Source organism: Eumetopias jubatus, unplaced genomic scaffold (assembly GCF_037043125.1).
Source record: "Eumetopias jubatus isolate StellerSeaLion01/CBP00866 unplaced genomic scaffold, mEumJub1_p1.0 scaffold_4, whole genome shotgun sequence".
Classification (NCBI taxonomy): Eukaryota; Metazoa; Chordata; class Mammalia; order Carnivora; family Otariidae; genus Eumetopias; species Eumetopias jubatus.
In genome coordinates, this window is record NW_028274810.1 from 168,409,103 (window position 1) to 168,437,078 (window position 27,976).

At 36.9% G+C, this 27,976-nt stretch overlaps 1 protein-coding gene across 1 annotated transcript in view; it reads left to right on the forward strand.

Moving 5' to 3' along the window:
• The window catches only part of EYA1 (EYA transcriptional coactivator and phosphatase 1), a 167,940-nt gene that overhangs the window by 48,157 nt on the left and 91,807 nt on the right, over positions 1-27,976 (forward strand). The window contains exons 8-9 of the mRNA XM_088023133.1: positions 14,477-14,559; positions 14,958-15,144. Of these exons, the coding sequence (XP_087879259.1) occupies positions 14,477-14,559; positions 14,958-15,144 (270 nt within the window). The remainder of the gene's footprint in view (positions 1-14,476; positions 14,560-14,957; positions 15,145-27,976) is intronic.

Genomic DNA, 27,976 nt, shown 5'->3' on the forward strand with positions numbered 1-27,976 from the left:
TTTTAAAAAAGAAATAAGGACACATACAGCACGAAATATAGCATTGCTTCTCTACCCGTAGGTATCATTGCATCTGGGCATATTGGATATTGCATTAAAACTTTTTTGTGTTTTTGTGCAACCTTTGGTTGGATGGCCTTTCCAGTGGGATTTCAGAATCCATTTTCCATGCCTGAGATATTATTTTATATGGGTATTTCTATAATGGCACTTGACTCAATTTTAGATTATTAGATATAAAATGACTTCCACAGATCAAGCCAGATAATTTTATGCTATTAACTTGAAACATGCTGGTGTGATGATGGATAATGATATATAATATGTTATAAACTCCTTATGGCCAGATTTGGATAACTAAGTTCTGATTAATATGTATTTCATAAATATCAAGTGCGTTATGAAAAATGCCTCACTATTATTAAATGATTTTGTATAGCCAGTTGTGGGAGTCTATTGGCCTTTTAGTATCTTCTCAATATATCTTGTTTTAATATAAAAATTTCTATAATGTCTTAAACTATTTTCAAAATTCTCCCAATTCTTTTATCCTTAATGAATAACAGTGATTTTTGCTTATGTCAGTCTCATCTTAGAGCTATTAAAATTTCTTAGAATCCCGGATGATGCTGTATGTATTTTAGTGATTTGGGAGTGTTTTACCTAGCTTTTTTCCCCCCCAAGACCTTTTCACCTTTAAAATGTAAGGTACAATAATTAGTTATTCAGATATTTAGCTACTAGAATTTCATAACAGGAGAAGAAATATTCTAGTAACCCAGATGACTCAAACTGAAATGTGATATGTGTGCTTACTGTGTTGTGCTGATTTAAAGAAAATTTGCGGTGGTCCCCTCTTTGATTCTGTCCAACGTAGTAGAGCTAGATGAACAGCCCAGTGAACTCCTGCTCTCTGGTTAACGGTGTAGGTTCTAGAGTCAGACTGCCTGTTGAACAGCCCTGCTGTTGCTGTCTGTGGGCCTTCAGCCCAGCCCTTGACTTCTCCACACCCGCATTTCCTCACCTCGCAGGTGGGGATGTTGTCTACTCCCATAGTGGCAGGGTGAGATGTAATTGAGATCTGACTCTGACCAACATAGTAGGGACTGCAGTGACTATTTTCATTGTCACTGCTCTCATTGGGGTGGTGATGTGATTACTATTATTTATTATTGTTATTATTGTCCAGCTTTTTCAAGCAGTTCCAAATTAGGAAGCATTATCTAAATGCTCCCGTTCCCCAGGAGGAAACAAACAGAATATATAAATTTAATATAGACATAGTATACTAAAAATATGTATATGTGCATATATACACATATATATCATATGTATATTATATATAGATATATAGCCAACAAAGAGAACTCCAAGACCCCAGTAAACAAATAAGCATAGCAAAAAAGAAAAAAAAAATTCAGATCTAATGTCCTGGCGAAAAGAAAAACCACTATCAACAAAAGTCAGGCTATTTGTACAAGAGACAAAAACCGGGGGGAGAGACTGGAAGAAACAACCAGGAACGTGAAGAAGAAACCCGGAAGAGAGAAGACGCTGTGTCGGCAAGAGTGGTGACGGACACTGGAAAGCGAAAGCAGTGGGACGCACAGCAGATGGGCTAACAAAGACAGGAGCTCAGGTCTGCAGAGGTGGGAGAGGAGGAGGCATCGAGCAAGTGCCTGTGGCTGTCAGTAATCCTTCCATCATCTCTTTACTGGGAGCAAGAAGAATGAGTAGAAAAAGGAGAGGCAGCAGCAGTAAACAGTGAATTTTTTATTCAGAAATCAAGATTAAGGGGGCGCCTGGGTGGCGCAGTGGGTTAAGTATCTGCCTTCAGCTCAGGTCATGATCCCAAGGTCTTGGGATCGAGCCCCGCATTGGGCTCCTTGGTCAACGGGGAGTCTGCTTCTTCCTCTCGCTCTGCCTGCCGCTCCCCCTGCTTCTGCTCTCTCTCTCTCTCTGTCAAATAAATAAAATCTTAAAAAAAAAAAAAGCAAGATTAGGGAAGAAGATCGGACCATGACAAACTATGCTACCCAGAGATGGAAAACTCTAGTGCCCATACACCAAAATAGCAGTTAACGTTTATTCAGCAATGATTAATGCCAACAACTATTCTAATTATTTTACACTTGTTGTCTCAATCCTTCTGAAAACCCCAAACAATGACTTTAAAGGATAAACATCTGAAAATGCCAAAGGATGCATCAAAATGGAGAATGGTTCAGAACTGTCAGGCCCTCCTCTGTTGTAATCCAACTAAATTATAGCACCAGTAGGGGGGCCTTTTAGAGAAAACTACAAAAAAACCAAAATGTAGTTGCTTATAGTATGTATATTCCAAAGGACAGACTTAACTCTTTAAGTAACTGAGCGAGACATTGCATTATACAACTAGGTATATAAATGGTCAAAAATATCAGCTTCAGAAAAAAATATTGTTCAGATAATTCTTTTTTTTTTTAAGATTTTATTTGTCAGAGAGAGAGCACGAGCGGCAGGGCGGGGGGTGGGGGAGAAGGCAGAGGGAGAGGGAGAGGCAGGCTCCCTGTTGAGCAAGGAGCCCGAGGCGGGACTCGATCCCAGGACCCTGGGGTCATGACCTGAGCCAAAGACAGACACGTAACTGACTGAGCCACCCAGGCATCCCTAGATGATTCATTTCTGAGCACTGTTTGTACTTTTAACACTTTCATGGTACTTAAGGAACAGATTTATTTGGTAATATGTGGGTGTGTGCCACTCCAAACCTTGTGAACTAGGTCATATTTGTTCCCCATGTTTGGTCCAGGTGATCCTTCTGGATCCTTCCAGCTTCAGCATTCAGCACTTCTGTCATGGTAGGCTTCTGTGGATCCTGCACATGCCAGATTTTAAGCCAAACAAGGATTGAATTTTTGTTTTATATGCACCGATACTAATAGCCCATGCAGTAAAACCTCATGGATTGGGAAATGTGGTTGCCTTCACTTTTGCTGCAAGATCGCTAGAAAATTCTATTTCTCTTTTCCATGTCTCTTTTGTACCTCCAGCGAAAGATTAGAAACTTAAGTTTAACTGAGGAAAACAAAATGTTGCTGTTTGTAGACAACTGTAGGGTTCACCCTGAGGAAGTGAAATCCTTGTTTTTAGTTTGATACCTTCCTGCTCTCAGGATTAGCCTCTGTTTCTGGAAGACGCTTTGGAATAGCGTGAGGAGGTTTTCCATCATGCACCTTTGACAAACTCTGTGTAAATGAGTTAGCTGAATGGGTGCATATGGATGGACATAGGGTGCCTGGAGACTTTGGGTCAATGATGCAGGTGGTGTAGGGAACGTTCTCAATGCTGCTGGCCAGTCAGAGGGCACTGATAGGGTGAAGTGGGGATGTTGTGTGTGTGCATGTGTGTGTTGGGGGGTGGGGTGTGAGTATGTATAAGTAAGTATGTGTCCATGTAAACATCTCCAAGGGGAAAATTCTTCAGCCTTTGGCTTACTGACCAATTTCACAGAATATCCGCCCAGTTGGTTATAAACTAGTTTTATTCACCTTTTATGTATAAGAAGCAACTGACCTGAAATCAAACTGCTATATTTTTTTAAATGCACATCCCAGAGCTATTGCTGGCAAACCCCTTCCTTTACCCCTGAATTCCATACGGTATAGGCTCATAGTTCTATCTACTGCCGAAAGGAAGAAGCTGTGTTCGTGATTTTGAGGGTGAGTCACAAACAGAAGATGACAGTTTGTTGGGCAGTTTATTTAAGGTAAGGAAGTGTAAACCCTTTCATACACAAAAAAACTAAAATCAGATTGGGTCAATTAACTGAACCTCAGCTTTGAGGAAAACCCAGGGTTCCATAATAACTTAGTCCTGTTGATTCTAGATGGTTACAAGTAGTGATCATCTTTACTCCTATTTTCATCTCTGGTATCAGTTGTAGAATATGCAAATGTCTGTTAAATGTGGAAAGGTCAATGCCACAAAGAAGGTTAGAGATTAAGATTCGTAAGGACCCTAGCTCGCTTCATTTGGAGAAGTGAATTTGGAATTTAGCATAATAAAGATCTTGGTTAGTTTATGATCATGGTTTGTTCAAAGCAATCTTCCCTTGTGCTCATACTCATCGGAGGAGCTGGTTGGGGACATCACAGAATGGGGGTGGGGGTATACAGTGCTTCCCTGAGTGTTTTGTTGCCCCTGAATAGTAGTTGTGGTGAGGAACATTCCTATCATTCTGCACCAGGAAGGTGTCAGGATTGGCCATGATAGATAGGAGGGGCTACACAGATACACACGCCCGAAAACCAGAGGGCTCTGGAAACTTCGCTTTGTTTATTTTCTTTAGGCTTTATTGCTCTCACTTAGAGAAGAAAATAACACAAAATCTGACTCCCTCTTTGTATATTATGTTGTTCATTCTGTTCAAGAGATCGGGGTTCAAACCAGTGAGGGAGACAAAGGGAGAGCAGGGGTTTATTAAAAGGTACGTGGCAGGCCGCACAACTCTGCAGCCTTCTACGCTGCCCTTATCTGGGGCTCATTATCCAGTGGAAATGATCTAATAATAACCTAATGAGGGAAACCATCCTTATTTCCTTTGTTCTGTCCGTCCAGGGCTTTTCAAACATATAGCTGAAGTGCTTCCGTGTACGAGTAATTTAGAAGCTCAAAATTGCTTAGCAAAATGTACTTCGAAAGTTTTTCATTATCCATAGAAATGGCATTTTTCAAGAGGAAAAATAGCAAACTCCAAACTGCATGGTTTTAAGAAACCTTTCTCAGAATCTGCTATGATAAAGCATTTGAGATTTGTACTTTCTGACATGAAGTGACACGATAAAGTTAGAATTGCAGAATCGCTCTTGCAGCTAGCCCTGATGTTCAGAATTTCCCTTTAATTTCTTTGCCAGTCTACTCACACTGATATTTTAGTTCATGGCCTTTTTGCGTTCTAGGACTTTTTTATGCTTAAGCTAATTTTTTAAAGTAATATTCCATTTCAGCTCTTTTGGCATCTTATGTTATTTCAACTAAGGGGTATTGAAAATTGTACCAAATTTTGTGGAAATCCAGCTGTCGCAATAAGTAATCAGTGATCAGTACCAAATTTGTTTTTTATAGGAATTGTTAAAAGTATATAGAACTAGATCAAGAAAGGTAAACGTAAAGGCTTTACAGTTCTTATTACCTAAGTTAAAAATGCTCTTTGGAATAAAAAAACTATTACCGGGATGAAAAGGAAAGCTTGGTTACTGAAAAGCCTTCTTGTAAGAAAGGGGGAAAACTTTGGTTTTAAATAACCCATCTGGCCTTCAGAGGCTTGTCCCTGGGGAGTTATGCTAACTTCTGCCACATAGATCGCGCCCGATGATGGACATAGCCCATGGCAAAGAGGCCAGGGAAGGAAAGCAAATGGACTTCTGTGAAAATACACGAGGGACAAATAGCATCCTGCTTGCCGAGTAAGTGCTAGGAAACACTCTCAAACATGGGAAGTACAGACAGGCCCCAGCAGGTTCCAGCATTCTTAGGTTGGCTGGGATTCTGGTTTTTAATGCGAGTCCTTGTTCTCTGTGAAGTAGACCTTTGACCTACATGTTACCCTTTTCTTTTCCTAAGTGTTTTGAAGTTATAGCTGGGCAGTATTCTCCAGGTTAAAGCACATACAAAACTTTGATTTGATATTTTAAATTATGGAGTTTATCAATATAAACTGCATTCTTAATAGGGGTTTCTTAATCAAGGTTCTGAGAGGTTGGCTTATTTTTAAACTACAGTTGCTTAGCACCTACGGAACAGGGTGGCCCACACAGGGCCTTCTAGCAAGACTGTTTCTTGTTTGTTACGGTTGACAAGACCACCACCCCTTCTCTGTAGGAACCCCTGACAGTGACAAGAGGAAAGCAAAATCTTTGTGATCCGTGGTCTGTGGGCAGCTTTATATAATTTGCTTTTAAAATTACTTGCTAGCCTTCAAGAGAGTTATAAGGAAGAAGTCTTTTAGAAATGAGATGGTTTGATTGCAAATGTATTCGTTAAATTTTTCAGGTGCCTTTTTCTCTGCTGTCTGCAATGTATGTGTAACCAAAAATTAAGACCACTTTCCAGAATATACAATTCACTTTCAGTGTCACTGAATCAGAAAATCGAAACCGTGGGTTTGGCAGGGTAGAGGGGAAAACAGTGACCTGGAAGTGAAGACGGTGGTCATTCCCTAACTGAGAGTCCTTGTGCAAGAGAGAAAGCAGCATCCATCCAGCTCCTTGGAAAAGGAGAAGGATCCCTGCTTCAGCTACCTTAGGAACTGATGGTGGAAATAACCAGAAACAATGGGGGTGGAAATACCAAAATATAAATGGACTGTAAAAACATAGAATCTTATTGCATTCTGAATATGAAGTTTCTCAAATGCAAGCAAGACTCTTAATTTCATTAACATACCCACAGTATGCCGATATCTGAGTTCACAGTAGCCTCTTAGGAGGCCTGTATCTGTGTGGTAAGGTCAGTGTTCTGTTAGGATACCCATGTGGTATGTATATGGATGTGACATCCTTGTACCATCTCTGGGATCCAATGGTACTAAATGTCTAAAACCAGTGAGATTTTATGAACTTAAAATCCATGATGCTTAATAAATTTAAAATCTTATTTGATCATTAAAAAAAAAAAAAAGGGTACCTGGGTGGCTTAGTTGGTTAAGCGGCTGCTGTTGGCTCGGGTCGTAATCCTGGGGTCCTGGGATCGAGCCCCACATCGGGCTCCCTGCTCAGCGGGGAGTTTGCTTCTCCCTCTACGCACCCCCCAACTCATGCTCTCTCTCGTGCTCTCTCTCAAATAAATAGAATTTTAAAATAAATTTTAAACATCTTATTTAAAACTCTGATAGATTTTCTTTTTGGAGGTTTAGAAATATTTTAAATTCTTCCAGAAGGGTGCTGATTCAAGCCTGCATTTAATTTTCTTTAATTTAAATCTAAAGTAGTGCCTGTAATCTAGTGTTTAAAGATAAGCCTTTATACACCATCTAGTTTAAAAAAAAAACAGTAAAGTGTGTGTTCTCTAGATAAAATCTGAGAAATAAGCTGTTATTAATTTGTTTTTCCTTTCCCTCTTTTTTTTTCACTGCTGAACAAATAAGGAAGTTGAGACATGTTTTTCTCTTGTAATGTCTATTGGCTTTCAAGTTTTCCTTCCAAACCGCCCATAATTACCACTACCATTACCAAAAAGAAAAAAAAAAGTTATTAAAAGTCTTCCTCCTTACCTGATTCTTTAGGACAGGTATATTATTACCGGATCCTTTTGTCACTTACCACACTGGACTAAAATTCTTAAGCACCAGTTCTGTCTCTCACATGAGCCTAGATGAAACCCTTCAAAGGCATGAATCAGCCATGGCTTATCCATCTCCACGTGAGGCAGGCAGGATAAATACATCACAGGAATCTAAGGAACATAGGGTGGAAGCAAGACTAATGAAGAGGCAAATTCCATGGCTTCTGTTAGTAAGCTGGGATTCCCAGAAAGTGAAATCTGTGCAGAGAGGAATAGTCAGGGAAAGCTTATTGGAAAGCTAGGACTTGAACCAGGCCTTGAAGGATGAGAAATGGGGACTGTTAGAAGGAAGCATGAATGCGTCTGACGTGTTTCCAGGATCCCAGGGATCGCATCCTGAATTAATACAGCAGGCTGTGGATGAGGGAGCCTAGGCATCATCCACCCCAAACTCTCCTCCCCAAACCCCATGTCCCTTCCTCAGGCCCAGTTATATGCACATACATGTCCTTGCACGTATGACAGCTTCCCCCCACCCCCTCTACCCTTTAACATTTCCTGTGCCACAATATGCTCTCATATTGGCATGTTCAACCGTCAGATTCTTGGGTTTTTCAGTTAAAGAATGCCACCGTCTTTTCCTGAACTGTTAATCTTTTCTTAAATGATCAAGAAACTTCTCTCACGTACCTTTCGTCTCTCCCCTTACTTTTCTAAGAACCTTTCACTCTCTGATCTCCTCCTTTGGGCAGTTTTCCCTCACTGCATGCAAGGAACACACTACTTGTGTTTTTTGTTTTTTTTTCTTTTGTATTTGTTTGTTTTGGGTTTTCTTTGTGCAGTTGTATTTTCCTTCCCAAACTAACTAACCAGGTGTTTTCATTCACTTGATCAGCTTTGTCTCTTAGAGGTGTTCTGAAAGGAAAATTTTTTTCAGTGTTCTTCTCTTTTCTCCTCCCCACCAAAAAAAAAGAAGTATTGCTATGATTTTTCACAACAGCAAACTATTTAAATAAGATTTTTGTCTTAACAACTGGGTAGGAAGTTTCCTCCACCGCCACCCCGCTTGGAGCATAAGTGAATTCCAAACTATACCAAGAATAATACCGTGCATTATGGGAGCTTCGCTTGAACCCATCCCTGCCAAACTCCACAATTAAGAAATAATGAGTTCTAAGTGGGAATCCTTTCTACTTCGGTGAATTTTTGTAACATTCTGCTACATAAAATATACAACATTTTATTATAGAATATTTTTGCTCTTTTATTTACCTAAGAGGTTATTTTTCACATAAAGTGATTTGTCTCTGGGAAGGAGAATACTTTTATATTCTTTTGATAAAGGAATTCTGAATATTAAGCCTAATTCTATGACCTAAGATAAAAGCGAAGACTCCTAAATCAAACAGAAACTCACAGCAGATGGACCCTCACAGACGGAGGAGGTCTGTTTTTCTTCATCGCCGTCTTGCCCTCTCTCCCCTTCCAGCATCCATGTTCAAGCCCGGTGTATGGCAGCCTTCTCCAGTGTGCCTCTCCTGCTGGGCTGGCTCGGGGTAGGAAGTGGGTTTCGCAGCTCTACACCAAAACTTTCTCGGGAGCATTGTGATAGCTATGTTGCATTTGCTTTGCGGCGTTCTGACCTGGTGAAATTCATCGGGTGGTGTTGGCACCAACTCGGCGTCCTGTCAGCTATCAAAGTGGAAACCTCTCCTCCCTTTACGAGCTTTCTCACAGCTTAAGGAACAAAACTGCCCCAAACAGTCTCCATGAAGCTTCCATTCTAGAAATGCCTGGTGAGTGTGATTATATTCTTAGAGGGGAAAAAGCAAGTGTGTACTGGTTATGGGTTTCTGAAGCAGTTGCTAAAACATCTACTGAATTGGTACAAAACATAGTAATGCTAAAAAGCAGGTACTTGGGGTATTTGACAAACCTGTGGATTTTCAGATCAAACCCTCCCTCTTCTACCTCAATGAGATGGTGATTCCCGTGCCTGGTGAGGGGCCTAGGTATGTGCCTTTTAATAGGTAGCTCCTGACGATTGCCTGACAATTAGCCATATGTTGGATATATTAAAAATTTTTTCTTCAAAGATCTCCTCCCCACCCCACCCCCGCCACCCCGACCCCGGCCCCAATTACTTTGAGAGGTAGTGTACTGTGGAGATTAGGAACTTTGCCTCTGGAGCCAGATGGCCTGGGATAGAATCCCAGGTCTGGCCTGCTTGTCTTCAGAAGTTTGCTCATCTGTAAAATAGAATGTAGGTACTCCTGTCATCGCGGGGCGGGGGGGTGTTGGGCGGGCCCAGGGAGCTGTAACATGTAAAATACTGTTTGGGGGCCTGGCTCAGAGCTACCACTCAGTAAGTTTTAAGAGCTATTGTTTGTTCTTATATACATCTATTTTGCTTCTTATGTTTTTCTTAGTCCTATAGAAAACTAGAGTGAATTTCAGAACTTCTAAAAGCAATAAAGAAGCATAAGAGGGCATGAGAGAGATTGTGTAGACTCTAAAACCAGACAGAGCTGGGTTCGAATTTCACTTTTACCCCATGAAAGCTGTATTCTCTTGACCTAACCCTCTGTTTCCTTATTTGCAAAATGGGAATATTAATACTCCCTATAGTATCAAGGTGTTGTGGGGTTTAGATAAAGCATGTAAAAGATGAACACACTCCTAACACATAGTAAGTGCTCAGTGGACGTTGTCGATCTTTAGTGTTACCATAGTTTGTATTCTGGGGATGTTTGTATGGATTGACTACAAATATCCAATTCTGTAAGCTCTAAGATTTCTTTTTAGCCTATTTAATAGGGAAGGAACTAATAAGCTTAAATGTAACTAGTATTTGAGGTGCCTGGGTGGCTCAGTCGGTTGTGTCCGACTCTTGATTTTGGCTGGTCGTGATCTCAGGGCCCGGAGATTGAGCCCGTGTGGGGCTCTGTGCTCAGCGGGAAGCCTCCTTCTCCCTCTGCCTGCTGCTCCCCTGTTCATGCACTTGTGCTCTCTCACAAATTAAATAAAATCTTTTTAAAAATGTAATTAGCATTTAATTTGTATTAATTTGCTAATTATTAATACTAATTAGCTTGAAATACCGATGAGTAGTCATAGATATATATAAATATATATTTATAATATCATAAATTATATATATTTATAAATAATATATATTATGTATTGTTTATATATTATAAATAAATATATATTTATAAATATAAAATATATATTTTATATATTGATATATTGATTTATTTTATATTTATATATTTGTATATATTATATATAATGTATTATATCAACATAAATATATAAATATTTACATAAATGTAAATTTAGGTATTACATAAATATATAATAAAATATGTAAGTATATATAAGTATATATTATATAAGTTTATATATATACATATATAACTTATTATATAAATTTATATAACACTGTATATACATTACAGAGGTAGGTAGGTAGATTGGTAGGTAAGTAGGTAGATGGGCAGATAGACAAGAGATTCAGTAATCCAGGCTTAGGAGGAAAGAGAAGAGGGGAATTCAGGGAAGGTTTTTCAGAAGAAAAGTTTCTAGTCCGTGCTGAGTTATTGATTAGATATTAGGATACAATGGGGAGGAAGTAAGAGGAGTCGCCTTAAGAGAACCACATGTTGCTTCATTTGTGTGAAGTTAGGCTGGAATGTGTGTCTGGGTGGGTTGGGTTGAGGTTCCTGGGAAGAAACCAAAGAAGTCCAAAAGATAAACTGGAGCCAGACCAGGGTTTAATAAATAAGCTCTGGTAAGGAGTTTGAATTTTATCCCGAGGGCAAGAGGAAGCCACTAACAGTTACTTTTTTTTAAAGAGGGGAGTGAGAAGATCAGATATGCACATTAGAGAAAGTATTCTACCTTTGTGGAAAATGAACTGGAGGGGGCCGGAAGATGGGCAGGAAACCAGTAGAGGAGGTTGTTGCCGAAAGCCAGTGCTGGTGGCCTCGACTGAAAGTTAGCAGCCCTCTTTGCCTAAGTCCTATGTGAAGGCAGGTGGGGTGGCCCTACAGCCCCGATGCTGGTGGTGAAAAATGAGTATTGCCTGAGCCTGATTCTCTAGTGTGTATACCTCTCCCTGAAGTAACTGAGACCCTTTTGGAAGTTGCATTACGTCTCCTAGGCCACAGGAGTGCCATTAAAACCTGCTGCAGCATATTATATGGAATGGAATCTCGGCCTGCAGTCAGCCAGTAAATGAATATAACTTATGTTGAATTCCAGCTAATGTACAGTCTTAGAAGTAGCAGTAAGTCTGGAAAGTCACTTGGGTACCATTTCAAGTACTGAACTGTGATTTACTTGGTCATACCTCAGTGGCCTATATGTGCCCATATAGCTTCCATGGCCTTTTCTACTTTGTTCCAGGGAATAACTTATGGAATGAAAACACGCATTTTTAAAATATATTTTCTATATCTTACTCATTTTCTTGGTGGGTAGGGATTATTGAGGTCAGGATTTATTGTTCAAAAATGTGCAGTATAAATGAAAGTAGCAAGTCATAACCTAGAAATGTGCAGTTTTAAATGAAAGTAACAAGTCATAACCCAAAGTAATGTTTCCTATTAAATGTTTATAATAAAGTTTAAAAAAGTATTGATCTCACACTCTTAACCAAAAGAAATTTAAATTTTATTTTACAAGACATATTTAAAATGCTCAGTGTAAGTTTGCTTTACATATAAAATATCAATATTAATTGTTCACTAATAAATACAGAGTGGGTCACATGCCCCTGAGGTCCAATGCTTAAAAAAACAAAACTGATGTCATCCTGGCAAGCCCTGTGAGGTCCCAAACCATTCTTAGTCATCGTTTTATTCCCATGTAATTATCACCATGAGTCCAGCACTTAGTATATGTTTAAAAGTTTGTGATTGCCACATGCAAATGACAGTAATATGGGGAGCTTGTCGGAGGCCCCAATTTTCGTGGCGGAATAACTATTGGGAGTGTGAGAGCTCTCTGCGTATCTGTGATGGATGTTATAGAAACTTTGGACAGTTGGTATTCCTGAAAGGCACAAATAAAGAAACCTCAAATATGAGTCTGTGATAATTAAATTTGAAACTATCTTAGGAAATAGTTTCCCTTAATAAAAATAACAAAGCCTTGGATCAGGTTTTCAAAGTTCAGAGATGTTTGATAAGTAAGTAGGAAAAGAATTTTAGATATGCAAAGAGATAGATTTATCTAGTTTGGGAAAGTAGAAAGAGAGAAAAGATACGTAAATGCAGTGGAGAATTTTAGAAATGTTTACTGAGATAAACAATAACAGCTCCTAACATTTGTGTGGTACTGTAGATTGTGCATCGTGCTTTCCAAAACATTACCTCATTTGATCTGCTGAAGAACCTTATGAAGTAGAGTTTTCACGGATAGGGAAATTAGACCTTAGGGTGGTTAGGTGATCTGTCCAAAGTCCAAATAGCTCATAAGTGATGACTGGAAACCCGGTTTTCTGACTCTTAAGGTGATACTTAAATGTTGAGGAGTAGCAAATAAATAATTGGCATGTATTAACCCCTGCATCATACCTGAAGACATCTGTGAGTAGCTAGTTCACAGTGAAGACGGTCTCCTTGAACTGCCAACACATTTATTGCTCATACCATTCATTTGACATAAAATTTTAATTAATAAAAAAGGTTTTTTCTGTTTATAGAAGCAACACAGCTTCTGAGTAGAAAAGTTTAAAATGCGCCTTGGCTTCATGAATATTATGTGACCAATGGTTGTGCTCTTCCATAGATAACGTTCCTGAGATTTTTGTGCTTTTTAAAAACATTTTATACTTTTAAAAATATTTCTGATGAAATCACCAAAACATTTTCCTTGTTTTCATTTTTACTCTAGCAAAATAATATGAAAAATGTTTCCATATAATTAAACATCATTGTAATACCACTTCAGTGTCTTCATAGTATTCCATTTTCTGAATAACACCTATTAAGGACTTGGGAATGCTTTCTATGTTTTGTTATTAGAAACAACGCTGAAGAACATCTTTGCTATCTCTTTGTATAAATCCACATATTTTTTTTTTTCTCAGAGCAAATGTTTGGCAATAAAATTGCTGGCTGGAAGTTATTTAATCATTGACCAAACAGCCCAACCAGAAAGTTTGTGTATATTTAAATCCCACTTTGTAGCATATGAATGCCATGGTTTACAGATTTGCCAATCCCTGATATTTTCAAAAACCTTTGCTAATATGATTATCAGAAATAGTATCTTGTTGGGGCGCCAGGGTGGCTCAGTTGGTTAAGCTTTGGACTCTTGATTTCAGCTCAGATTATAATCTCAGGATCCTGGGATCGAGCCCTGCGTCAGACTCAGGGCTGGGCACGGTTATTCCGCCTGCTTAAGGTTCTCCCTCTCTCTCTCCCCACCACTCACATGCACAAAACGCTCTCTCTCTCAAAAAAATAAATAAATAAAATAAAAGTGTTGCTTTGAGTAGTTTAACAATAAATAAATAAAACAAGGGAGGGAACGGAGATTGCTTTTATGTTTGTATCCTGCACAGTGGCTGCTATTTATTGTTGAACCCATGTAGACATTCAGCACATAGAATGTTACCTAGAGAGCACATGTAATACATAAAACATTGATCATGTTCCTCTCTGGGCCTTGTCTTATCAAATACTTCAAGGGCTGCCATTTATCCTTCTGTGAAATTGAAATGATCGGCTTTTTCAATGGGCCATTATAGTGAACAGCACAAGTCTGAAAGTATTTGAAAGTAGCATTGTAGTTTTTGAGCTTGTAAGAACTTTAAAGATCCTTTAATCAGGTCCATCATTTTTCATTAAGCCTATTTAATGTAAAGATATGAAAAAATCCTGGTGTTTTACAAATTGAAATGGAAAGCCCAGTGTCTAATATTTTTTGCACAAATGTATATTTTTGCCCATAATTTTATATGAGTTACTCATGCCCTCAGAAATTTCAATCTCTCTACTCTTTAGTGCTTTGCAATATGGTGAAAATTGTCAACGACTTTAAGAAAACACAATTTTTGGTCATGGCAGTGGATTCTGGTTTTGAAGATAAACCAAATGCATTTGCAATGAATTTCAACTCTGTTTTATCTAAATAATGATTTCTTATGGGTACATTATTCTGCATAGCTTCGTCAACCATATTTCTTTTCATTTTGTTTTAGGTAGCAGTTTTACAACATCATCAGGATTATATACAGGAAATAATTCACTCACAAATTCCTCTGGATTTAATAGTTCACAGCAGGTAATTTTAAAAGCCAGTTTAACTTCAGAATTTTTTTTTAAATGCAACAGATGATTTTCTTATATAAAGAAAGATCTGTTTATATTATACTGTGACAGCTTACCTAAGCCTTTTAAAATATATATATTTTTTATTTTAAAAATCTCTTTAGCAGTCTTCCATGGTGAGCATTTGGTTTTCGGATTCATTTAATTTTACCTAGTCATGCATCATGGGATAGAAGACAAGGAAGAGTGTATCTGATCTTACATAAAATTTGTTTGCAAGTCTGGGCATTTCCGTCAGTGTATACTTTGGGAATTCAAAGACCCAGAAACACAAATATAGTTATACTTTGAAAAGTGAGAAATAAGCAGCAACATTCTGACGGATTACTCTTGTATGGTTTGATTTGGTAGGACTATCCATCTTATCCGAGTTTTGGCCAGGGTCAGTACGCACAGTATTACAATAGCTCACCGTATCCAGCCCATTATATGACAAGCAGCAGCACCAGTCCGACCACGCCGTCCACAAATGCCACTTACCAGCTTCAAGAGCCACCATCTGGCATCACCAGCCAAGCAGTTACAGATCCTGCAGCAGGTAATTATGTGCACTTTATTAGTCCTGCAGGCTAGATTCCTGGTAGTTTAAATGCATTTTTCTACAGTCCTATATTCATGTGGTGGTTTCACAGTTTTGGCAAGTTTTGGCGCAGCCTAAATGTAAGTCAAAGAGCAGGATTGCGGCATTAACTTTATTTATTTTTATTTGCTGAAAAATTTTAGTATAAATTATGTAACTTCAAAAGACCTTGAAATTGAGGTTTTATTTAGTTGTAAATATACTCAATTTTCAGGAGATAGTGTTTTAGATACATAATTATAAATATTGAGCTATAATTATTAACTATAATTATAAATATTTGCCCACATGTTGAATATGAAAACTAATATTACCTCGAATTCAATGTTTATTATCATTAAATATTTACTGTTTCTCCAAAATCAAAAAAATATCAGAGTTAATAATGGAAAACAGTGATTCCTCTGGCTCACCCTCCCACTCATGGCCTACTCTGAATTTTGTAACTGGGCATGAGAATTTTCATACTTCTGCACAACCCTCGATAGGCCCTTTCCAATGAAAATCTCTCCATCTCTGGAAATTTTCCTACCAAGTCTTTGACATTTCTTTCCCTCCTTTAGTTTTTCTCTGAAACTCTTAATATTGTATGCTTAATTTCCTGAATTGGTCTTTACCTATATTTCTTATATTTTCTCTTGCACTTCTCACCTTTGTCTTATTAAAAATGTAGTCCCTCCTTTCATGGATTATGAGGTGAGCTATTATCCGCAAACAATCAGAGTTTGCTTCCTTTTGCCTTTTATTTTTAGAGCCAAAGCCCACTCTTTGTTGCAAGCCAGGTTAAAATGGTCTTACACTGAAACACACTTCTATGAAATTGTGATCATAGTGTGTTAATTCTAGTTGGTTATCCTACATCATGAAAACAAATTTTATGGAACAGGTGCTAATTTCAATCTTGACTATAGGTTTATCTTGCAAATATTAGCAGATGTCCCCCATAAAAAAAAATCTCCTTTGGGTTTTTAGTGTTTCACATTTTTTCTTAAATGTAGGTGAACACTATTTTGTTCTAGAGCAGAAGTTATTCCTAAACTTCTATTCCAATGAACTACAAATACTATTTCTGCACAGCTCAACTCCATACATTTTAATCTTTGATGATTATAATCCATTTACCTTTATTCTTTAAAAACTAGCTTGATATATTTTTCACTCAGTTCACATGTATAAATACAGTATTCACAGAATCTAATATAAATGTCTTTTAGATTTAACAACTATATAATTGCTGTCAAAAATTGGATTTGTAGAAGCTGTTATAGAATTTTCCTCTCTATTTCCATTCATTTCATATAGGCATCATGAGGAAAGATAATGGCTTGTCCCAATTTTAGGGAGATCTCATGTTTTCATATGAACCATCTGGGCCATGCCAACTTCTTGCGGACTAAAAGGAGCTTTGAAATAGAATAGCAGAGTAATTTTACTTACTTCATCGTGACATTTTGATTGTGAAGAGTACAGTACAAAGTAGTGAAGACTTAATCATGTTTTTAAAATTAAGGTTGATTAGCACTTTCTAAAAAATACCAACTTAGGCATATCAGAAAAGTTAGTCTCTGAAACATGCCATTATTTTAAGTGCATTTTATTTATCAAAGGGGTGCCATGTGAAAGAGTGGGGAGGACTAAGCACAAAGCCAAGTCCCATAGGAAACAATGCAAAAGTACGATTTTCAAAATGTCTATATGATTTTAAGATTAAATGATTTATTTTAGATTTTATTTGAATAAATGCTTAGTGTTTCAGGTACTCATTTCAATTTCAGTATCTTTATGGCTGCAGAATCGGAATGAATTGAACTGGGGAGAAAATAATATTTTTCAGGTTTCTTATATTTACCACTTCCCACTAAAATAAATGTATGGATCAGCCTTCCTTATGTAGTTAGAAGTGGAAAGTTCAGTGAGTTTCCACATTAAAAAGAAATGTGGATTACTTGAGAAATTCAAGGAAGAGTTAGTCTGGTTTTGGGGCTTTTGATTTGTTTGTTTGTTTACATTTGCAGTATGACTGGATTCAGCCTAAGTCTTTTGGTGTTAATTTTCCTTTCTTATTAGTCACATATAAGATTGTAGACTGGTCTTTGATGAAAAGGAACTTTTGAATGATAGAGTCCACAAAATCATTAAAGAATTAGAAGGAAGGATTTATAACATATAACCTAATGTTTTTGTTTTACTATAGAAATAAAAAAATGGTTAAAATCATGTCTATTTTGTTGAAATCATTTCAGATTTTTTTTCTTTTAATTTTAATAGTCTATTAGGTTTAAAGTCAGTTATTTTCTACATTGGAAAATTAGATTCTAGTTATGATCTGATCTTATGTATGGCCAGGTTTCTGCCTTTCAGTTTCAAGGAATTATACAGTACAGAATGAATACACAGTATATGTGGCTCTCCTCCCATACTTTATAATATCTGTTCTTGTTCATGGAATTGTTATGTCATAATGAACATATAAAGATAATCTTGCAAGGATTTTTCAGGCCAAACATATAAGGACTCATCATTTGGTATTATGCATTTTTAAAGTTATGAAGAATAGCTATCTTTTAAGTCCATGGTATTTTGCAGTATTACTTATAAATATGTACCTCCTCATGAATCTTAAGTTCAAAAATTATTTTAATGTGTTTATAATTAAATATTGAAAGTTATATTCTCCTTGAGTAGATATGGATAATACATTAAAAATAACATAACTTGAACACAAAAGTTTAATATCAAAATTTTAATTCATTTTAAAAAGTAAAAACACCTTTTTTGTCTTTTATTGAGATATAATTGATATTTAACATTATATTAGTTTCAGGTGTGCAACATGATTTGCTATTTGTTATGTATTGTGAAATGATCACCATAGTGAGTCTAGTTAACATCTAGCGTATGTAGTTGCAGATTTTTTCTCTCGTAATGAGAACTTTTAAAATCTATTAGCCATTTAAATCCTTTGCATTCATTTTTAAAAATGAGTTTGGGGCACCTGGGTGGCTTAGTTAAGTGTCCAACTCTTGAGTGCGGCTCAGGTCATGATCTCAGGGTCGTGGGATTGAGCCCTGCGTCGGGCTCCATGCTCAATGGGGAGTCTACTGGAGATTGTCCCTCTCCCTTTGTCTTCCCCCCACCCCCATGCCGGCTTGTGCACATGCACGCTCTCTCTCTTTAAATAAATAAATAAATAAATAAATCTTTATAAAAAATAAATTTGTTATTCATGTTTTGACTATCTTAATAAAAGTTACATCATCTGGAAATACTTAAGTATTCATCTACCTTGGGAAATATGGTGAGGTTTATCTGTTTATTTAGCAATATTGTAATACTTATTGGGCTCAAGAAAATCATACCTACTCTTCAACTGGCAATGCTAGCCTCCTCCCTTATCATCGAAGGCCATCTCGGTTGCTTCTACCTGGCAATTATAAATAAAGCTACTAAATATTTGTGCTCAGCTTTTTTTTGTATAGATATAAGTTTTCAGATCACTTGGGTGGTAAAAACCCAGCAGTGTGATCACTGAATTGTAAGAGTATGTTAATTTTATAAGGAATTGCCAAATTGTCTTCCAAAGTGCTATACCACTTTGTGATCCAGTAAGTAATGAATGAGAATCCTGTTGCTCCACAGCCTCGTCAGCGTTTGGTATTGTCAATATTTCAGATTTTGCCCATTCTGATAGGTGTGTAGCAATATCTAGTTGTCTTAATTTGCATTTCCCTAATATTATGTGGGGTATGTTTTCATATCCTTATTTGCTCTGTATATCTTCTTTGGTAAGGTGCCTGTTCAAATCTTGTGCCCACTTTTTAATGAGCTTTTTTTCTTATTGTTGCGTTTTAAGAGTTCTTGTATATTTTGGATACAAGTCCTTTATCAGATAAGTTTTGCAAATACTTTCTCCCAGTCTATGGGTTGCCTTTTTAATCTCTGAACAGTATCTTTCAAAGAGCAGAAGTTTTCAATTTGAATGAAGTCCATCTTAGCAGTTTTTCTCTTTCATGGAATATGCTTTTGGTTTTTTATCTAGAAACTCATTGCCAAACCCAACCCAAGGTCACCTAGGTTTTTTCCTATGTAATGATCTAAAAGTTTCATAGTTTTGCCATTTCAATTTAGGTCTCTGATCCTTTTTGAGTTAATTTTTGTGAAAAGTATAAGTCAGCTTCTAGATTCCTATTCATGTATTTATTTGTTTATTGATTTTTGCACGGGGATGCCCAGTCATAGCACCATTTGTCGATAAGCCTATCTTTTGTTCCATTGAATTACCTTTACTTCCTTGTCAGAGATCAGTTGGCTAACTTTGTATGGATCTATTTCTGGGCTCTCTGTTCTCTTTCATTGATCTATTTATCTTTTTTTTTCCTAATACCACATTGTCTTGATTATTGTAACTTTGTATAATAATTCTTTAAGTTGGGTAGTATCACTCCTCTGTTCTTCAATATAGTGTTGGCTATTCTGGGTCTTTTGCCTTCCCACGTAAACTTTAGAATCAGCTTATCAGTATCCACCAAGTAACTTACTTGGATTTGGTTTAGAATTGCACTGAATCTATAGATCAAGTTGGGAAGAACTGACAATATTGAATCTTGACAGTATTGAATCTTCCTATCCATGTATGTACATGGACTATCTCTCCACTAACTTACTTTTTTATTTTTTTCATCAGAGTCCTATAGTTTTCCTCATATAGATTTTGTACATATTTTTTAGATCTATCTTTCTTTTTTGGTGCTAATCAAATCATGTGATTTTTAAATTAAAATTGCAATTGCTCATTGCTGGTATCTAGAAAAGCAATTGACTTTTGTATATTATCCTTGTATCCTGAAACTTAGCTATAATCACTTATTAGTTCCAGAAGTTTTTCATGTTGATTCTTTGGTTTTTTTTTTTTTTTTTACGTGGACAGTTATGTCATTTGTGAACAAAGATTTATGTCTTTTTTCCTACTCTGAATATTATTTGTTTACTTATCTTACTGCATTAGCCAGGACATTCAGTACAGTGTTGAACAGGAGTGGTGAGGAGACATCCTTGTCTTGTTCCTGTGATCTTAGGGAGAAAACTTCTGGTTTCTCACCATTAAGTGTGATGTTGCTACACATTCTTTGTAGATATTTTTTATCCCTGTCCCTAGGTTGCTGAGAGTTTGTATCATGAATGGGTGTTGGATTGTTTCCAGTGCTTTTTCTCTGACTGTTGATAGGATCATATGATTTGTCTTCTGTAGCCTGTTGATGTGATGAATTATATTAAGTGATTTTCAAATGTGGAACCAGCTTTTCCTACCTGGAATAAATCCCACTTGGTCATGGTGTATCAATCTCTTTATACATTGTTGGATTCAGTTTTGCTAATATTTTAAGAATCTTTGCATCTATGTTCATGAGATATATTGGTCTGTGGTTTTCATTTCTTATAATGTCTTTGTCTGGTTTGGGTATTAGGGTAATAATGACCTCATAGACTAAGTTAGGAAATGTTTTTTCTGCTTCTATTTTCTGGAACAGATTGTAAAGAATTAGTATCATTTATCTCCTATTTGGTAGAATTCACCAGTGAACCCCTCTAGGCCTAGTGCTTTCTGTTTTGGAAGATGGATTATTGGTTAAATTTCTTTAATAGATATAAACCTATTCAAATTATCTATTTCTTCTTGTGTGAGTAGATTGTCTTTCAAGAAATGGTTCATACCATATAGGTTATATAATTGGTGGGCATAGAGTTCTTTATAATATTCCTTTATTATCCATTTAATGTCCATGGGATTGCATGTGATGGCCTTTTTCACTTCTGATATTAATGATTTGTGTCTTCCTTTTTGTGTGTGTGTGTGTGTGTGTGCCTTGGTTAGCCTAGCTGGAGATTTATCAATTTTATTGATCTTTTCAGGAACCAACTTTCCATTTCTTTGATTTTCCTTTATCGTTTTCCAGTTTTCAATTTCATTGACTTTCTGACTTTTATTATTTCTTCTGCTTTCTTTTGATTTAACTTGGTCCTCTTTTTCTAGTTTCCTAAGGCTTGAAGCTTAGATTGTTAATTTTAAATCTTTCTTCCCTCCCAATACATGCACTAAGTGCTATCAAGTTTCCTCTAAATATTGCTTTTGTTGCATCCCACAAAATTTAATATTTCTATTTATTTTTATTTAGTTCAAAATATTTTTCTTTCCATTATCATCAAAACCCTCCATTTTGAAGAGGTATATATTTATAAACGTTTTATTGGAGAAAAATATTAGAGACTTGATGTATGTATCATTTGTGACAGCTGTGCAATTATTCACATCTTCCCAGTTAAAGGGCTTTCTGTTGTCAGAGAATGTGTTTAGTTTCTGAGAAGAAGAGTATTCTATGGTAAATTCAAATCCCACTATCCATAAGAGAAAATTTTGATCAAAGTCAACTCTTTTTTTAGTCAATTCTAAGACTTGTAAGACGTTATCACAGTTAAATCTATGGTTACTTGAAGTTTTAAGTGATGGGTTTAATTTTAAATTTCTTTTTTAAAATAATTCTTTACAAAGTAAATGGTTTTCTTTTATGTTCAAAAACAGAGGTAAGAAAAAAAGAAAAAGGCATTTTAGGATGTTTTCCTTTTGTGATAGTATCTGAATTCACATATTATCATCTCTTAGCCACCTACATGTGATGAATATGTTATTTTCTTATATTAAACACTGAAATTTTAAGGTATATTATTAGCAACATAACCAAATACATTTTTTCAAAAAAGTGATAAAAATTATTTAACCACCACTTGAGAGTAATTGTCATGAAGGAATTTTCTAAATTGACTTTCTTAGAAGAGTACTTAAGCCATTCTTTTACAAATATTTTTCTTTACCATATGACTTCTCTATGTATGATCAAAATACAAACTTCTACTGTGCCTAGATGGCTCAGTCCTTAAGCATCTGCCTTCGGCTCGGGTCCTGATCCCAAGGTCCTGGGATTGAGCCCTGCATCGGGCTCCCTGCTCATCGGGAAGCCTGTTTCTCCCTCTCCAACTCCCCCTGCTTGTGTTCCTGCTCTCGCTCATGCTCTCTTTCTCTCTCTCTGTCAAATGAACAAATAAAATCTTTAAAAAAAAATGAGCTTGGGGCGCCTGAGTGGTTCAGTCGTTAAGCGTCTGGCTTCGGCTCAGGTCATGATCCCAGGGTCCTGGGATCGAGCCCCGCATTGGGCTCCCTGCTCCGCGGGAAGCCTGCTTCTCCCTCTCCCACTCCCCCTGCTTGTGTTCCCTCTCTCGCTGTGTCTCTCTCTGTCAAATAAATTAAAAAAAAAAATGAGCTTATTTGTAATTCATTTACTGTACTGTGCTTAAATAATTTGGATTGAACACATATTTTTTGTCAAAAATCTCTTAGAACATCTAATAATTATGACAGCTATCAAAAATAATACATGATAAAAATGTAAGTGATGTTTTTAGAGCTTTATATTACATGTAATCTTATAACACACCCATGAGGTGTAGGTACTATTTGTCCCCATTTTACAGATGAGGAAAATGAGGTACATAGCTCTTAAATGCTCAATAAATAATAAGTATTATTGAGTTAATTGAGAATTTTGAGGCCAAATTTTTGTGAAAGGACTAGTCATGTATAACTAGTCATGTATAATTGTATTTTTGAAATACTATAAAGCCATGAGAAAAGAGTAAATGGTAGATAAAACACTTTAGGTGAATGCAAAATAAAGCTAATTATTTGTTCATCAGGAATGAGTTTTAGCACGGGTACTATAAAAAGTCAGGTTTTCAAAGGATTTGTTCATTCGAATTCTTACCAAAAGGTAGACGTTGAAATCTACCTTTTCATGCTCTGACTGCATGCAGACGATTTACTGGTTAAGGTGATGTACAGGAATCTTGCCAATATTGAATTTCAAGTGACAGAGGAAAAATCAGTATAAGAGGGAATTCAATATGCATGGGAAACCATTTGTTCCCTCTGCTTCTTTGATCCTTGCCAAGGCACACGAAAGTAGAGCAAAGTGCCTGAAAAACCGGGAACATTCTTATCCAAAGTTGCAGGGGAACTCTGAGGTCTCACAGGAATTCAGTGTGACAGGATGAAAAACTAAACTGCCGGCCGTCTGCCTGATAAATGCAGGAAATTTGGGCCACATCTATACGACCAAACACGCCTACATCTGTCCACTGTAGAAATGATCCTGAGGTTTGCAACAGCATGCCTCTTGACGCCTACGTTTTGCTGAGTAAGCAATTCTGAAAATCTTTAGTCCATACTTGCTCATTTCACTGATGCCGTGTGGACTTTGGAGAAGTTTGCAATTTGTTCAGCTCAAAAATAAACTCTTTTACTGAAGCAGTTTTAACTAACATTCTTTGAAACATTTGTCGGCAAAACAAATATTTGTGTCTAAAATAGTCAGGCTATTAAGATGTGAGAAAACAAAACAGATGTTTGTTTGGGGTTGTTGGGTTTGTTTGTCTTGATGGCATTTGCTTGCTTGCTTTTTTTTCCCCACCCCAGAGGAAACAGTGTGAACCTTAATGAGATTATAAAATTCTTGAAAATAAAGTTCACTTTTTGTTTTATATTGTCAGGAATGTTATAAAAATGAGTTGCCTTATCTTTGAGTTTTGGACTATGTTTCCAAAAAGTGAAAAATTCAGTGTTTTAGAATTTTCTCATTTTGTGCCTCATTACTGGTTTGACTAATTTTTCAGGTTGTTGTCTGGAAGGCAGGATGCTGTATAGAGTCAATTTTAGTATACATGGATTCAAATATGTAATTCTTTCTTCCACTTATACTTAACATATGATTGTATATAAATACCCAAAATAAGAAAACATATATTATTAAACTATATTATTGAGTTAAATTCCTTTACTAGCCCTCCCAAACATTTATTACAAGCTAATTGATTCGTTGTTTCTGTAAAGCTTTAAGCGTCCTATGGGACCAACATAAATCACTGGAATAAGTTTCCTTAAGTTGGAGGACATCAGCATTTACTGATACAATTTTTTAATTAGAGATGGTTGAGAAAAGAACATACAAATTTGTGCCTCATTTAATTTGGATTGAATGGTTTAGTGGGTAAATTTTGGGTTAACTTTTATTTTCTGGGGGGGTAATTTTATTTACGTATTTTTTTTGAAACTGTTAATACACACTGTTACATGAGTCTCAGGTGTACAACATAGTAAGAGGACAGGTCTATACTTAATGCTGTGCTCCCCACAAATGTAGTTATTATCTGTCACCATATACCACTATCACAACACCACTGACTATTCCCTATGCTGTAACTTTCATCCCCATGATTTATTTGGATTTAACTTTCAAATAAAGGTAGGATTGATGGATTGATGGCTATCGATTTTAGTCCTAGTTTGATAGCCAAAAATTTAAGTTTAATGAATTTTTAAAATTTACTAAAGAAGAACATATGAGCATGGGACAAAATTATGGAAGTATAGAAGGGTTTACAGAGAAGAATAAAAGTCCCTTAGTCTCTTGTAGCCAGTTTTTTTCAGCTGAGTTCCTTGTGTATCTTTCCAAGGATACACGTTGCTTCTATAAACATATACAAAGCACCTGCCCCTGGAGACCTTTTTGTTCCACATTCAAGTATGTATACTTTCTGTTATTTTTTTTCCTTAAAGATAATAGAATACTCTACATACTGTTCTATCCCCTATTTTTTTACTTAATGATATACAGAGAAAAATTAATAGGTATTTTTGATGTGGATTGTATATGCAAGTATAATAATAGCTGATTTTTTTGCGTACACACTATATGCCAGACATTTTTCTAAGCACTGTTCATGCATGAACTTAGTTCATTCCCACCCAACTGCATGAGATAGGTAGTGTTATCATTATCCCCATTTTACAGATGGAGAAGCTAAGGAGAGAGGTCCATGACAGCATGAGGATTTAACTTCCAGAACCTTGACTACAAACATGAATTCTTTTTTTTTTTTTTAAGTTGAGTATTTTTATTGGGTCTTCAAGTCTGGGTCCCACAGTTCTCATCTGATGTCACTCTTAACATGAATTCTTAATTAGGCAAGCATGCTGGTTCTAGAAACCACTGTGTCTGAAGTTTCAAATAAGCAAAATAGTGGAAATGTAACCAAAGAGACAGTAACGATCTGGTGTTCATTTTCTTAAATTATTCAAAGAACTCAGCAAAGGCATATATTAGCAGGTATTCTGTTAAATATGTGTTAAATAATTTGAATAGGTTCTATTTGCTCGTAAAATAGTGTAGGTCTGCAATTACGGGGAAGTAGTACGTAGTATATTTAAGGTTATCTTGTAGTATTTCCTGAACTATATCTTGGATAATCCAACAACTAATTGCACACTTTTCCTGAATGTGTGCTATCCCCACTCCCTCTTTATCCTATTTAATAATTACCTGTCATGTACCTGCTTAGAGAATAATTTTTCATGACATCTCTACCATCCCCTATCGTTCCCTGAGGACCTGATTCTCTACATTTCCAAGTTTTTTTTTTCTTTTTTCTTTATTTCTCCACTTGTGTATCATGGTTGGTGAGCACTAAGTATAGGGCTGATACTATTCTTATATCAAGGCAAAGGGAAGCCATCCATCCTAAAGTGTAAGTAGGTGTCTTAATCTAGTACAGTCACCTTCTGATACTTTTGGAAAATATTTGTATGACCCCTCCAGAAACTTTATCAGGTACCTCTTCATAACACTAAAACTGCATTTTCTTCAGTACCATTAGTTAAGACAGATTTTACTGTTGTTCACTTTTATGTAAGTGTTGATATTTGAGTAAAATTTTCTAATATTTTACATTGTGTATGTGCACTATTCACCTGGGTTATTGATTGACTTGATAATCATGGATTGATTTAGCAATCACATCTGCCATTGTTTCCGTGGAAAATAGCTTCTGGGTTCCAAGCAACTGATTTAAAAATATGTAAAACCAGGGATGCCTGGGAGCCTCAGTTGTTTAAGTGTCCCACTCTTGATTTCAGCTCAGGTCATGGTCTCGGCTCAGGTCATGATCTTAGGGTGGTGGGATCAAGCCCCACCTCGGGGTCCACACTGGGGTAAAGCCTGCTTGGGAGTCTCTCTCTCCCTCTGCTCCTCCCCCCTGCACCCCCTGCTCTCAAGCACTCTCTCTCTCTAAAAAAAAAAAAAAAAAAAAAAAAAAAAAAAAAATATATAAAACATAGCTGATTTGTAAACTGACAATTCTCTTGTCTCTAAAATCCACTTGAGCAACTTTAGCATGAAGCAGTTGGGCAATAGGGAATTTTAAAGTTAGAAGGGACCTTATAGGTTCTTTTGCTGAAGACCTTCACTTTCCTGATTATGGATAAGGAATCCAGAGCTATGACATCTTTCCAAAGCAGCACAGCCTGTCATTGCCAGCATCTCTTGATGGTGTGCTGGAGTGGCAGCCTTGGGAGGCAGCATGATGTGGTGTGGCCTTTCCCACACTGCTCTGGGCAGCACTTCTGTGTGCAAAAGATGGGGACAGAGAGCCTTGAATGAGTTCCAAAGCAGGATCAGTTAGGGAAACAAATTGTTAGGTTTAAAGTTAGCAGGATTCCTGTTCTTGAGGTCTTTCTGGATCCTTTGATACAGTAATATCCACTGAAAACCGAATATAATGTACAGGCTTCCCAATTATACTTGGCTGGGAACCACTCTCCACCCACCTCCTGCCCCCACAGGGGATATCTATGAACCTGAGCACTGCACTGCCTCACAATATAATTAAGAAAAAGGAGTGGTGGCTAAGGATTTGGGGTTGGGCTAACCTGGATTTGTATCCTGGTTCTATTATTTACTCTGGGCAGGTCACCTAGCACTTTAGCGTATCAGTTTTCCATTAAATGAGGATAATACTGCTCATGTGTATGGGATGAATGTGAGGATGACTTTATGTAAGTGGCCAGCAAAGGACGGACGCCCACTGGGCCCTCAAGTGTTCATTTCTTCCATGCGTGCATTTAGCAGGTATTTGTAAAAGCTTACGGTGTTGCCAGGCCCTGTGCTTGGCCCAGGGGTTAAAGAGGAGATAAGAAGGGCAAGATCCCTGGCAATAGGAAGCCAGTGTGTTTTCTTCCCTCTGGAAGGTTATTGCTGTGGTGCATTGTGCATTGTGGTGGTTTCAGACGCGAAAGCCCCCAAAGTGTGGTTCACCAGTTTCCTTCATGTAGTATGATGGGGAGAGGTTTAAAGCAGAGGTTGAAATGTGTGAGGATGGATGACAGAAGTTTCTATGAGGTTGTCCACAGAGGAAACAGTGGCTGTACTCCAGGGGTGATAAAGCTCTCTTAATTTAGTTACTAGACCTTGACTGAGGAGTTAACTTACTGGGGAGACCACAATCAGTGATGGTGTGAAAGGGAAGTAATGGTCATAGAATACAAATAGAGAAGTCAAAGCAATTCTCTAAAATTAGTTCAAATAATACTTATTCATCTCTGACTTCTGGTTAACCCTATAACACTAGTCAACAAGTCTACTTGTGTTTAGTTTATTCTACCCAAGTTTCTGTGGGAGAGTTCTACGGCTGATAACTTAAAGTTGTTAAGATTCCTTGATTTTAAGTGTTCTCCTCTTTGATAAGGTAGTAGTCACTGAGAATATAATACAATATAATGGAATTTATTCAAGACCTTGCTGAGGTTATTGGGGTTTGTTTGTTTGTTTGTTTGGCCAAGACAGAGACAACTCCCACTTAAAAAATCTCCCAGTATAACATTTTCATGGTCACACTCCATGGCATATAA